General features: G+C 42.7%; 1 protein-coding gene across 4 annotated transcripts in view; it reads left to right on the forward strand.

The window, feature by feature from the left end:
- Positions 1–15053, forward strand: part of ADIPOR2 (adiponectin receptor 2) — a 42765-nt gene that overhangs the window by 12934 nt on the left and 14778 nt on the right. For all 4 annotated transcript variants that reach the window (XM_066184277.1, XM_066184278.1, XM_066184280.1 and 1 more), the window contains exon 2: positions 7689–7924. In XM_066184277.1, the coding sequence (XP_066040374.1) occupies positions 7757–7924 (168 nt within the window). In that variant the 5' untranslated portion in view covers positions 7689–7756. The remainder of the gene's footprint in view (positions 1–7688; positions 7925–15053) is intronic.

The raw sequence follows: 15053 nt of genomic DNA on the forward strand, positions 1-15053 counted from the left end.
TTCCCTTGAGGATTTTTTTTTTGTTTGTTTGTTTTATCTCCTGTCGTTGGAGTTTTAGGTTGTAAATTATCTTCTGTAAATAGCTTGACAGAAAAAATAATTGTATTTTCCTGGAATGGTGCTGATTGTCACTCATCCAATGTTACAGCCAGTCCTTAGTACTTACAAGCAGTGTAGCTCTGTTACAAAGGGTTTTGAGTTCAAGCTACAGCCCTACTTCATTTTAGCAGTATTCTCATAAGACTGTGGGTGTTTTGAAATCTCTCCTTAGTCACAGGACAGTAGAAAGTAAAAGATTAACTTAACATTTCTACTTTTAAATTGCATCACTGGTGTCTTACGATATCTTGCGATATCAGTGTCCTTGGTCCTGTTTCAGAATTCAAGATGATTTTGAACTGTGTTACCAGGCAAGAAACTGGTATCCGAAGGAGTGGCACTAAATGTAGAGGACACTAAATGTTCACACCAGCTTTTCCTAATTCTCAACAATATCTGTCTTTTAAAACCAAGATTGTTCTCTGGCTATTGCATTGAGGAAGTAAAATAATTAATAAGTAGCTTCACCTGGTTTTATGTGGAATTTCTGCCACTTGGCTAAATCTGCTTCTAATTGACGTAAATTAGATGCAGTCTAGTTCTTTTCTAGCCTCTTTTCCTTCAATCTTGGTTGTTAAGAAGGAATCTGAAAGATAATGCATCACTTTTTTGATCCTAGACTGATACAATTCTGTGGATGCTGTTTCTACAGTGTTCTTGTAGCATTTTTGCTACAGAAAAGTAGCAGCTTTCTAGTTGTCTGACTTGTGGCAAAACAACAGTGTGGCTTTGGAGGAGATGGGTGTGTGCTGCTTTCAGCTGAAGAAATGCCTTTGCTGAGGGCAAGTGGAGCAGTGACTTTGCTTCATTCTCATTTTTTTACTAATGTGAGAATGCAAACATTTGGTGAACCAAACCTGTTGGCCACAAGACACAACACTGACGAGGAAGCTCACAACTTCATGAGTAAAGCTTACCAAGATTATCAATAAAACTAGAGCGCAGGCTCTTCCAAAAACCGGGAAGAGTGTCTGCTTTTTACAGCCTGGCCTCTATTAAAATTAGACTTTGTTGATTTGCTGTGCCAGGTGTGGTCTGCCCCTGGTCAGCAGCTCGTAATAAAGACCGTGACGTGCACATTTAGAACAATTAAAGGTTAGGGCCAACAGGTTACTGCCAGTTTTTCATAGGTTAGGGAAATACTGCCTGTAATATTTACAGCCAGACCTTTGGAGGTGGAGCTGTCACGTTGTCCCCAATAGTGCACTCAGCACTCACTTTCTTGAGCAGTAAAAGATCTTGATTCAGTTTTTAGAGGCTGAAACTCAGGTTTCCTAGGAGGAAGTGTATGCTTGCCTCTGGGTTGCTGCTATCTTGGTGCCTTTTACATTCCCACGCAAAGATTTTCTCTGTGGAGGGGTTAAAGGAATGTAACCTCAGTTTTCGTGGTCCAGCTCTGGATTTTAGTGCCTGCCCCAAATACTTTAGTTGCTTCATCTTCACCCGACAGTTTTGTGGATTGGATGTCCTTGAGGGCAGGAGCTGAAAGTATCAATTCTGAATTTTCACTTAAGAGGAGGGTGATGTTGAATTTCAGTCTTTAACTTTTAGGCAGTCTGTGGTCCCAAGTGTTACTAACACAGGAGAACTGCATGTTTTTGTTGTTGGCAGCCACGGAGCCAGTTGGTGCGAGTAGCATGCCGTAGAAATAAAATCACAAAAGAGCAAAAGATGGGATGTTTCTCACTTGGAGAAATGGAGCCATTTAATGAAAAATGAACCAAAAGGAAGTTTTCCAGGTCTAGGCTGTGGATATTTTGTGGAATGTAACGTGTAAAGAACTTGAACGTCCGCTCTCAGTTTTGTCCTGTTTCGTGTGCCAGTTCCCTTGGTTTTGGTTTATTGAAGAGCAGGACTGATTTACAGCAGCCATCCCAGTCTGTCAGGACCGGACTTTGTGCTCATTGTGCCAACCTCTGACATAACTCTTAACCCAGTTAAAAAAAAAAAAAAAAAAAAAAAAAAAAAAAAGGGCTCCAATTTGCGGTACAAATTGGACAAACGTTGTAACAATGCGACGGGACCCCGTGGAATGGAAGCATTTCGATAATGCGGGCGGGCTGCTGGCTTGTTCCCTTTCTTTGGATGCGAATGCATCAGAATGTGCTCGATTGTTTGCCCCTGCAGCCTGCTGTGCCACAGCCCGGGCTGAAGCGTCCAGTGACACTTTCCAAGTTACAAAGACAGCTTTTTGGCCACTGACCCTCTGCGGGAGCCTAATCTTTGTTTTGTGGATGCCTCTTTATCTAGGGAAATTACAGCAAGAAAAGAGGTGTTGGATTACTTCCTCATTGTTCCTCATTGTTCAGGATGACTTCCAAAGAATTTTTACAGGCTGATTTCGTGCTTTTCCTTTAGGGTACACTGAGCAAACAAAGTCTTCTCTCAGAATTTCCTTCTCCTCCCGTTTGTACATACCCTTGTTTGCTTTGTTTTTTGGCTGTAGCTTTAGAGAATATTTGGAATGTTAACTGTGAATGTTTAACTCCTGAACTGAAGAAGCTCAGTCGTTGAAAGACTGTTAAATGAAAAATAAAATAAAATAAAAGAAGCTAAGAGTCCCTTCTTTCGAGTTGGTGCTACAATACTATTTGTGTGGGACTGCTTGCGGCAGAATCTCCTTACCAGAAGATAGTAGTAGAAATGCAACGTGCCAAAACCCCTGCATTTTAATTAGTATATCTTATTTCACTCAAGGTCGCCAGAATGTTCTGTTTCACAGGCACAGAATTCCCCATCACCCTGTACAGGCTGCGTTCTTACCCCAGTCAGTCCGTCCATGGGTGGTAGTGGAAGTGCTCCGTCATTTGTACCTGTGCTGGCAGTCCTGGGGGTGGAATTGTGCCTGTCCTGTCACCGAGGCCTTGCCTGAACAGCCTGGGCTTCGGGGAAGCCTTACTGCTCAGTCAGCTCTGCCATGCCGCTGGCGTGCTTGTGTTTGTCATGGCACATGGACGCAGGCAAGGCAGAGTTCCTAGGTTGATAGAGCATCCCCTACAAGGTTTTCCAGGCACTCAAGCCTTTCATGAAATATTAAGCATTAATGAATGTTCTGAGAAATGTGGAGCCTGAAATTTTCATGATGGTCTTCTTGTTCTTTTGATAACTTCAGTTCTGTTGGGGGGAGCGAGCTGATCCTGGGAGGAATCGTGCACTGTGTATACGTTGTTTATGCTGCTTTAATGGATGCTTTGGGAGAGGATCAGCAAGGAAAGAGCGTGCAGTGGATGCCATTGCCTACCTGAATAAGTAAGGCAGTTGAGAGGGGATTGTAGGGAGAAACAGTTGTCATTCTTCTTCCGAATACCAGCCGCAGACAGAATTAAATACCTTTTGAGGATCATTCTCGTGCTGCTTACAGGAAAGAACATACTGGCAAGAGTGGAGTACAGGAGAGGTTGCTTTGCTTAGGGGTGGTGGGAGGTACTCTGACCATCCAGGACTGTGTTTTATCCTCCAAAGGGAGTGACAGATCTTGTAAATTTAATTACAGACACCGCCGTTAATGTGCTTGCTTTGTTTTACTGCCGTGTGTCATCGTTTAGCTGGGGCAGTAAATCACCTTGTGCCAGGTGAGTTCTGGGAGCTCAGAAGGGCTGCAGTGCTTATCCTGGGGAGTGTCACACAGAGAATAATTGCATTATCCCGTGGTGCTTAAGTTTGTGTAACTGGTCTTCCCTTATCATCTTTAGGAGTGAAGCAGTGTCCTAAATACGCTGTAGTTGCGGGTGTTGGCTCCTGTGACATTGCCCAAGTGCAGCGAGTGCTGAAATAATCCTGCCTGCTGGTCCTGTTGGGAAAGGTGGCAGGGCTGAGCCTCAGCCTGGCACTGCCTGTGCTCCTGTGGGCTTGGCTGCTGCTCAGCCGGGGTGGAGGGAGCGGCTGAGGCTGCTCTAGGGCTCTGTGGCAGGGCAGCAGCACCCTGAATTGACTAAAGCCTCATTTTGTGTTTACAGGCTGTGTTTGGAGCCGTGCTCCCATTAAACTGCCAAGTCCTTTCCAAAAGCTGACGGAGCGTTTAGAAGTTTTCTGTATTAAAAAAGCCGACAGACCAAACTCTGTAGATGCTTTTCTCAGCTTATTTTAAGCACAGCAGGAACTCACTGATTCATCTGCAGGCTGATATTATGTATGCAATCATTAAGTAGATTTTAAGTCATAATGGCAACTTCCTCTTTAAATGGAAGCTAATTTTAATGAAACCTTTAATTTGCATGCTACAAAAAATGTTGAAGGACTTCATTTATGAGATTTATAATCTCGGTGAGACACAAAACAATATTTTCCAAGACCTCAAGTGTTCCATAGCTTTCCATTTTCTGGGTTCTGTTTCTGTGAGCTGTGCAGTCTTAGATGGAATGGGGCAGTAAGTATCCTCACAATGGTTCAACCATCATCTCCTGGTTAGATGCTACTGACCATCCTTAGACCTCCTAATTCCTTAGGAAAAGGTCATCCTTCACTGAAATTTGAATCATGGAAACTTTATGATAGAACTTAAAGACCACCTACCCCTTTCCCGTTCATAATCTTCTCTGCTTTCTTTCACTTGTGAACAAATATTCCAGGCTATTTGCACTTCTGTGTCGGCACCTTCCAGTTGCATTCAGTCGGTAGTACGTTTTTAAAAAGGAGTAAAACCCAGTAGCGATGCTTTTGGGTTAGCTTTTATCTTGCTTACCTTTGCATGCTCATTTAGGGCAAGCATATTTAGCACTACGAGGCTCCTGCATGAATGACGTGGAAACGTCTTAGTCCACTGAACAGTCCCACTGTAATTTCAAGAAACAACAACTCCCATTTCTGCAGAAGATCAGCTCTGCTGCTGAATGCCAATCTGCCTCGCTGGAGGTGAAATGCATCTTTTATTTTTAACCTTAGTGAATGCTTGGCAGCGGGTGCTGCTGAAGCAAATCCTCCAGGCCTGATGTAAAAGTCTCTTGGCATTCCTGTATCTTCTCGTATTAGGGAAGCCTTTCGCAAGCACCTTGGCCAAATGTGGCTCAGCCTGCCGTGTGGCTGTGCTGTGTCCCAGAGCATTGCTCCCACAATGTCACTGAGGTGATGTAAGGACAGGCATTAGGCAATGCAGCACACAGTGGCAATGCTGTTGCTTAAATCTGCCTGAAAGAGGAGCCAGTAAAACTCGCTGGTTAAACGTCTCATGAAATTACTCAATCCGTGGAACTAACTAGGGCTGTTTGCTACTGACTACCTGTCTGAAATGTGTGGAATAGCAGGCAGGGAGGTGTGCCTGTGAGGAACTGTTGTTTATAAACAGCCGCTCTGCTTACTTGCGTTTTTCTGGTTTTAGCTACAGCTTCGGATTGGTTCAGTGTACTTGTTGTGGTGTAACCCCAGCAGGCAACCAAGCCCCGCACAGCTCATTGCTCACTCTGCCCCAGTGGCGTGGGAGAGAGAATCATAAAAGAGAGAACCTGTGGGTTCAGATGCAGACAGTTCAATAAGTAAAGCAAAAGTTGTGGATACAAGCTAAGCCAACCAAGGAATTCATTCACCACTTCCCATGGGAGGGTTGGTGTTCAGCCATCCCCAGGAAAGCCAGGCTCTGTCACATGGAAGGGTTACTTGGGAAGAAAATTAGCTCTACCCCAGCCAAAAGCAGCATAATACTGTATTGAGATTATCTCTTACAGGTTGCTTTTTAAATTAAGATGTCCATTAGCTTCATTTCAAACTGTAGTTGTTGCTTACTCTTTGCTTTCTTACATCAGTTTTGCCAAGTGGCAGTGTGATCATGTCTTCACGTTTCTTGGATAAAAATAGAATGGTGAATTGGCTGCCTGAAATACGACAAAAGCAGTCGAGATTTCAGTTCTGTGGCTTTCTGAATATTTGTTCCTGCTCTTAAAATCTACTTGCTCAACTTCTTCACTGAGCTTCCTGTGTAATGTTGCTAAACCTCCTCTTTATTCTCCTGTGGCTCTGGTGTTTACCAAGCAAACAGCTGTAGCCTTTTTAGATGCTGCCTCTCAGATGGAGGTTGCTGACCCTGTAGTGGAGGTAGCAGGAAGGTGGGGATGCCATCTGCTCTGCTGTCATTGTCACCTTACCATCCTGGGTGATTAAAGCACTGTGCCATGTTGAACTCGGAAAACTCGAGGTATCATTTAGTTCTGCAGAGTCTGTTACCTGCTCATTAGCAGCTCTCTCCTCTGAGGATTGCCAGGCAGCTGAGGGGACATAATATTACAAACTGCTGCAGCAAAATTAACTGTAGCCCATTTGTCAGAGCCGAGAATTATCTTGCAGTGATCATATGTAAATGAAATGAGTTCCTGTAAGGACAGAATACATTATTTATTGGCTTTTTGGAGGTGACTTTTTATTACCAAACTGCCAATATCAATTCCCCGTCCTATATTTTTAATTTTCCCTCCTACATTATGACAAATTTCAGCATCTTTTATTGGGCACTAAAGCTCCAATTTAATTATGCACACTGGCAAGTTAAAACCTTGTTAGATGGGTTGTCTTAATGTTATGTGTCAGTCACATCAGAGCATTTAGGTGCTGCAGTGATAAGAATGACACCGGGTGATTAGGGCAGAACGAATAGATCCTCGTTCAGAGTGGCTCTGAAGGCCCAGCTGTGGCTCCGTTCTCATCACACATTCTGATGCTTGCTGGCACTCAGATTGCAAAGTTCTCTGGAGGTTGTGCCTCCCAAGGCTGCCAGTGTCAAACAGGTCTCTCTGAACGTGCTGCCGACGTGACACCACACAGGGACGTGCAGAACAAGTGGGTGACCAATAATACTCCTGCTGAGGGCTCAGATTAACAGTTGTCATCAATTTTCTGTGAATTTGATCAAATCTTCAGCATTTTGAGTTAAATTTACCCCGAATCCTTTTTGTGGTGTCGTAACTGTAAAACACTAACTTTTCTGCAATCATGGGTTATTGTTTTCTGGGGGATCTACCTGGTCTTGATTGCTCTGATGGAATGAACGGTGTTTAAATTTGTCTGCTCTAATTCCTTGCACGAGTAAAGGTACAAACCCATTCCTGGCAGTGATTGTGACCATGTTAATTTAAGCAGGGGAAGCATAATCGCTCTGTGTACTACTGCCCTCCTTGCAGTATGTCTAAAATTAGTTGCTGCCTGAGCTCTGCTTGATTGCTATTACCTGTACTTAATGTCCTAATTTTGGTAAAACCTAGGCTGGATGATGGAGCTTGGCTATGAGCCTCAGACCTACAAAAATACAATAATTATAAAGTACCTGTGATAAGCAGTTTATTTCTAAATAATATTAACAGCCTGCTGCTTGCAGTTTTATAGAAATAATTCATTAAAATTGTCCGTGGTTTTGTAGATTTACTGTCTCAGGAAGCTCACTCGCTGTCATCTTTCAAAGTTGTGTTTAACTTGTGAAACTGTTAGTGGTCTCAAGATGAGATTTCGTTGTCCAGCAGTGTAGAAATCAGTGTCATTGATCCCGTGGGGTTTTGGGCATGTATAAAAGCAGTTGTTTGGTGGCTTGTAAGCAAGCCCTCCTTCCAGCCAAATTTTGCACTGCTCTTTTTAACTTCAGCTGAGTTACCCCCAAGCGATTTGTCTTGCAGAGCCAGGACACAATCAGCCAAACTGAACCAAGAGGAAAGAGGAGATTTGAGAAGGCTCCCAGCATCTCATGAACGAACCAAGGGAACTCGATCATGCCGGTTCCCCAGAGCCAGCTCTGCGGCTCAGGAAAGGACACATGTCTCACCCTGCAACAGCACAGGCAACCTTGGAGGAGGAGAGCTCTGAGCACAGCCTTCTTCTAGAGGAGCCACCACTCTCTTCTGACCAGGAAAATGTAAGTATATGATCGATTACCTGCTAGGTTTGCTAAGAAAAATGAGGTTTTTTTCAGTGCTTCAGTGTTGTAAATAACTTTGGGAAATGTGGACCGTGAGCCCACAACCTTTTAATGCCTGCTAAATAACTGCAATAATGCCAGGCAGATTCCAGAAGTATTCAGTTGAATGTATGGGAACTTAGTTATGCCCAAGACTGGGCATAACTAGCTTTACCAGGTTTTATGTTTTTATTTTGTCCTCAAAGAAACGGGACTTGTGCTGGTTTGTGTTCCGCTGAGATGCTGCTCATACAAAAAAGATTTTTTGTTCTGTAATTTTCAATTAATTATAAGTGAAAGGAGAAGTATTGGCTCTGGCTGCATGTAATCAGAACCTTGGCTAATTGGTATCTTTTTGATGATTAGGACAGAAGAAATCTGTTTGCAAGCATTCTTGCTGGAATTGGACTGAACAGTGCATGGTATCCTCTCTCGGACAGTAGCCAGGGAGAGACTCACTAGAAAGAGCAAAAGGATGGGGAAGCACCTTGTGTTACTTGCCTAGGGCTCTCTCCCAGTCTTTAGCAGATTTTCAAAGAAATTTCACAGATTTTCTGATCCACTTTAATGTCGTTAAGTTTTTGGTGCGTGAACCTCTGTAAGTTTTAGCAGCCGCAACATGCAGAAAGGCGTCTGCAGCTTAATTAGGTGTTCTGCAAAGACAATGTCCAAGCACTGGACAGAACTACCTTCTGGTTAGAGAGTTCCAGAACTATAATTAATGCTTCTCCCAGGATATATTCGGATGGATATCAGCACAGTTAAGTGGAAGAGGCATTCATTTTAGGCTCACTATCCAATTTATCATGGATTAATGAGTTTATCAAGTCGCAGCAACTGTGTGGTTTTAGCCAGCAGCAAAAACACGCTGGTGCTGCTTAATGTATGTTGGGCTGTGGCTGTAATTGCATTTGCCACAAGTCCTGGGTATGTGCATGGCCCAGTGTCATGGATCAGCTGCCATCAGAACTGGTATTTGCCTGCTCAGCTTGATGAGCTGGAGCCCTGACAGGATTTAGTTGGGAGAATTCTTATAATGAGAAGTCAGGAGTGGTATTCGTGTCTGGTAAGCCAAGCCAGTGCTGTCACAGTTGTACTGCTATAACTTCTCTAGGACATTCCCAGTATCCTGACAAAGGAAACACCCAGAGTCTTCTTCCATTTTGTGGAAGGTTGCGAAGCACGTGTTTAAGGTGCAAAGTCTTTGCTAAGGCTGGTTAGAAAAAGAAAAGTTGAGTTGGGCTAGCAGATATTTTGAATTGCCATGTTTATCTCTTGGTGTGCTTGGCTGTTTTCATTCTTGTCTCTGACTTTCTTGGTTGAATAACAAGAGTTACCTGTAGCCTGTGGATGGAACACCCAAGGTAAAAATCCATTATCTGCTTTTAATTCTTTCTGTACTTTTGTTTAGCTGAACAGAAGTTATCTGGATGAATCAGTGTTTAGTTCTAACATTTTGGCAATGGAATGGTTGAAATGCTTCCATTCTCTTTTTCAGACATTGGTAGCACATGTTGTCTTTTGGATTTTTTTGCTTGCATCCATACAACAAAAGTTTGTGGGTTTTTTTCATTTTGGCTCAAGACAGATGTTTGGCTTTCTCGTGTTTGATTTCTTTTCTCTTTCCTGGTCTTCTAAAGTGTCATCACAGAAATTTGGTTTTGCCATTTGGGTCTTGCTGTTGTATCTTAAACTGCATCACTTTCTCTGCCAGATATAGCCTCCTGTTTTTCTGAATTTGTTTTTTCATCCTTTTATTCCTGTCCTCTGTGATTTCTTGGGTTTGTTGGTATGATGTCTTTAAATTGTTTTTTTGTCTTAAAAGGCTGAGTAATTGATGCTTCTAATGGATCATCCCCAAACACTTTGCTGTCAAAAGTACCAACGCTGGCTTGCCAAATGGCCTTTATTATGTGGTATTCTTCAGTGTTCCAAATAATGTGGAAAAAACATCTTGCTCTGCCTGGTGTAATTCTCAGCACAGCTGCTGCTCAAATGTCAGCTCAGATTCACCCTCCTGCTCTGCTCTGCATTCTGGCTCTGTGCAAGTGTCCCAGCAGAGAGATCTATCAGTTCATTAGCCTGCCTTAAAAGTTCAAAAGCCTGATTTTCCTCTGCCCTGGAAGAGTTTAGATATCATGTTTAGATAACAGTAATGTGAGGATGTTGTTCTTGGCTAGATGGCAATGGTGCTCAGGCACTCAAGCTAAACATAGCTTTATAAAAGGTCTCAAGTGGTGCCCACTCCATCCGTGTCCCAGTGCTAAATGCAGCCACGGTGGAGCTGATGGTGACTGTTCCATGCTGGATGAGGACTGTGGAGTGTCTTTAATATGCTTTTAAATGCTTCTACCTAGGAAAAGCTTTTATCGTAATAAATATGTATTCTAAAATGTTCTGGGCCTAAGACTTGAGGTATTAGTGTAAAAATATGTATATTTTATCCTGTGATAGTACGACATTATTTTCCCATTGCCTCCTATTACCCTGCTTATATCACTGCAGCTCTTTGCTTATATAAAATCTTCTCCAAACTCTCCTGTACAGGGTTCCTTTCCCTGCTTTATATCCACTTCCTGCTGCACTTGTAGAAGTAAGCAGCCTGAGCTCTTAAGAGGTAGTAGTTGATGAATTTTTGATGAATTATTTTAATAGTCTTTTCCAAGAAGGAAGGCATGGAAGCATGTCACTATGTTGTTCGGAATTAATTTCCATCTTCCTCACAGCTTGCATAGTATATACTATGTACTTCTAATTTTGGTGGGCTAAAATACTGGTCCTCACATGTAATAAAGCATATATTTTTTTGCTAAGAAAATGAAGATGATATTAACAAATAAGATTTACTCCTAAAGGGTTTTTTTTTTTTTTTTTTTTCTGAGGCTTTTGACCCTGGCACCAGTAACCTACCTGGGAGGTTGCATAGCTGTGAACTGAAAACTAAAATCCTACTTTCTGTAAATTGTGGCATTCAGTAGATACATGTAGCAAAGAATTACTAGCTATGTTGAACATGCCTATTCAAAATAATAACAGTAACAATAACAATAACAACACGAATAATAACAATAACAACAACACAGCTGCATCCTTCTGCCAGTGCTGTTAACCTGCCAGTTTTATAATGATTGCTAGGAGAAGATACAAACCATATAACATCAATATCCTTTTTATACCCGAACCTCTCAGTCTGTATTTTATTCCATAACTCTCTGTTCTCTCCTAGAGTGCATTTATTTCCATAGATTATCCCCTCTTCCCAGCACCAGTTTCAAGGGCTAGATGCCCATCTTGCCGTCTTTAAAGGTGAAATTAGTGCAGTGGTGAGCCTTCTGTGCCTTGGACAAACAATAACCATTTGTCTGCACGATAAGCATTTGATGATGAGAAAAGGATCAAGCAAGCTGCATAATTCTCGTTCCTTCAGCAGTTTAAACCTTTTTTCCTTTTTCTGGCTTACACCAAATGCTGATAAGGCATTTTTCAGCAGGTGCTTCCCTCCTGTAGCATCCTGGATTGCCTTGCTTTTGGGACAGCATCCTTTCTCCTGTCCCAGAGTTTCTGTGTCTTAAGTGCCTTTGTAATTCCAGCAGGGATAGTTCCTGAAGAAATCTCTCCTGCTGTGACTTTGTTAAGCTGACAATCAGATGCATGTGACTTCTTGCCAGTGTGATGAACGGGCTCTTTATGCAGCCCCAAAACCCTGTGCTTGATTCCTTCCTTTTGTGCTTTAACCTGTCACTGACAGGGGGGAAAACAAAAGAACCATTTTCTTTGCCTTTGTTCCGGTCATCGGGTTTTCTCTGCTTGGATGATGATTCCTTTCATCTTCATCTTCATGAAGTTGATCTGAGTTGTGGAGTTGTCCCCTGTGGCACCAAAATGTGCCCACTGTTGCTTGGAAGTGTTAGATAACCTGCAGTAAAGTTCTGGGAGGAGGTTTGTGTAGCCCTCAAGTCACCTGAATGGGCAGAAGAAATTGGGATAAAGACTCTTCTGGATTGCTTTTTCAGGGCTTTGAAAGGAGAACTTAGTTGACCTCTGGCAAATTTCATGATATCTTCATGTACTTACAGGAGTCTTTCTAGAGCATAAATACCAAAGGGACTCGAAGGAAGAAGGCAGAAGGATGTAACAGAACTTCAGGTACAAAAGAGAATTTTTAGAGTTAATTGAGGGTGAGCAAATGACTCAAGGCTTTTAACTTGAATTACAGAGCTTACTCAAAGCCTTTTCTGTTGCAGAAGTCTTTGTGTATTATCTACAAAAGCAGACCACAGACAGACTTGCTGGTGATGCAGAAGGGTGCATGTAAATAAATGGAATTGTCTGCTTGACTCTCTGGTGCATGGCAGCTGAGTGAAAAAGACAGGTGAAGTCTTGAAGGTCAAAGGGAGTCTTAAGAGTAGTCTTTCTGGAGCTAGTATTTGGAAATTCTGGTTGTGTGAAATTTCATCCTTTGTAGATCCACTTGCAAGTTTCAGTCTGGCATTTTTCTATTGGTTCTTGGGGTTTATGATAAAAATCTTGGCATTTGCTTCTGTATTTGCCTTCTTCCTCCATTGCACTGCAGGTTTTGTTGGTAGAGTGTGAATGGAAGAGGCCTGGTAAAATCAAGTCTTGAGGTCCCACCAAAGCACATTTCATTTTGCTCTAAAGCTGATTGTGTTCAAGCATTGTTGTTCTGTAGATTTCTTTATCACCTCTCCCTTTCCTTCATTTTTGCAACTCCTGGGGAAGAAACGTTATTTCTTTGAAAGCATGTGGGTTGACATTTTGCTTCAGATCAAAAGATCGTAACATCTGCATTTCTCCTTCACTTGCTGTTCTAAGAACTGGAAGTAATGTGAATTTTACTCAGACTGCTAGTCAAGTGCTAGTGCTTGAATAGAGTAATCTTTTATTATTTTTTTTGGTACAGAAAAGCATTTTCGGATACACAGAGCAGAGTATCTCCAAGTATTCCCGCTTAGACAGTACAAAGACAACGGGACACGTTTATGGAGATGGTTTCCAGGCTCCCCAGGCCAGAGTTGGTCAGATGCAGTTGATGTGCCTGGATTATGAACAGACTGTCAGAGCTTGAAAGTGCAGGAAAGGCAAGCTGGTGATCCAGTCAGCCATGCCTGGGCAGTGCCCAGAAGGCTGGGAGCATGTAGGAACATGTAGGAACATTCTCTGCATCTGCTCTGTTCCCAGAAATCCCCCTGAAGCCCCAAGGGATTTGTCCTAGGTGATGGCTTTGAGCTGCAGCTGGATCCAGCTGTGTCCTGTTCCTGTGCTTTGGGAGGGGAAGTGTTGGTGCTCAGTTTGCTGCCTGCCAGCAGGTTTTGTAACCGTGCCTTGCTGTGCTCTGTGTTGAAACTAGGAGAGAGAGGGAGTAGTTCTGTTTATAATTCACTGGCACAACAGTTTCCCTGGACAGGGGTTAGATTCCTTTGTTCTCCTGGAGATCCTATCTGCCTGATTTGGGCAGCAGCAGGGGTGTGTGTTGACGTTTTACAGTGAAATAAGAGAAAAAAATAGCGTTGTACTGGTGGGTTAACTTGCATCTTCCTCCAACTGTTTCGGATTGATTGACTCTGCTGTTAAGTTCAGCAGTACACTTTCAATCTCTCTTTTGTTTATTTTTGTAACAGAGCATTTCTTTTTCCATAAGCCCAGCATGCTTGTTTTCTTTTTCTGCTGTCAGGACTGAGGAGCAGAAATAGGCACGGGAGACTTTTCTGCAGTAGAAACAATTTCTGCAAGCTCTGCCCCAAACTACTGCTGAGCACATGTGGGCATTGAGGGCCCTTGTGAGATCCTGGGCACTGACAGAAAATCAGTAGTTGCTGCTGCTCGGAGATTCAACAGACCCTTTTCATCTGGAGATATTTAAGAAGGGAGCTAGTTCTAATCAGAGTGTTCCAGCATGGCTGCTGAAACCAGAATGTGACTTTGTCCTAGGACTATTTGCTAAATGACTTTTGAACGTTAGTGCTTGTTTTTAATGAGCGCCAGGGAGCAGTCACCCGTGACCAGTTGTGTAAAGCTGTTTTCAAGTGCTACACTAAATGGACTGTATCTTTTATAAGAAGGTGACCTACAAAAGAAAAACACTAAACTCCAGGAACCTCCAAGTACTTGACATTTTGACCAACAGGCCTAAAGGGTTTTTGGCACTGTGCTGATGAAAGACTTTTTTTTTTTTTGGTCCAGTGACAGCAAAGGCAGCTTTGCACACCCTGCTTAGAGGGTGGGTGTAGTCAGCCTTTTGGAAACGGTGGTGTGCCTGTGTTTATAAGCTTGTCAGGGGGAATGTGAATTCTAAAGGACAAAGCTGTTCTTTCAAAATAACTTGGTGTGTGCAGAAGTTAGGGGAAGTCAGGGAAAGTTTTGTGGTGCTGTTCCAGTTAATTTCTTACAACCCAAAGAATATAAGTTGGTGAAATTCTGAAAACTCTGCAGCAGTTTATTGCTGCTTCCCACTTACAAAAGGCTGGTTGATAAAAGGTCAGCTGACAGAACGGGCACAGAGGAGTTGCTGCTGGAAAAAAGCAATCTAGCCAGCTGAAAGGGATGTTACAGAACTGTGATTAGAAAAATAACATTTTTATATTATAGCCTTGAACGTATCTTGGCCATTATGCTGAAAGCTCTCGAATTACTGGATCTGGCACGCTGCCCCAAGGAACATAAAATGACTTGAATGTCATGTTAAGCACTATTAATCATTCATCTGATGAGATCAAGATAAACAAGAGCAAAAACTCAGAGTCATGTCTAGACTTTGTGACTTCAGTTTAATGTGGGGGATAACGGTGGTATTGTAAATGCAGCAACATATGTTTTGTAACTGGAGTTTTAAGAAGAAAACAGCGTATAAGTCCCGTGTCATAGAATATGCCATGACTCAGTGCTAATCAAGACTGAGCTTTTCTGAGCTATCTTGCCTGTGTCCCTACCAAGGCACTGATGAAGAAGACAGTGGGGGAGTGTCTGTCAGCAGCTGAAGGAAGCAAGAATATTAGAACAGATTCTGACTGAATCACGCTTTGAAAATTCCTGCTGATGGTAGATGTAGGGCACTGGTGACATCCTGGTG

The sequence above is a fragment of the Chamaea fasciata genome, unplaced genomic scaffold (genome assembly GCF_029207755.1).
Source record: "Chamaea fasciata isolate MVZ Bird 193981 ecotype frontalis unplaced genomic scaffold, bChaFas1.0.hap1 SCAF_5, whole genome shotgun sequence".
Classification (NCBI taxonomy): Eukaryota; Metazoa; Chordata; class Aves; order Passeriformes; family Sylviidae; genus Chamaea; species Chamaea fasciata.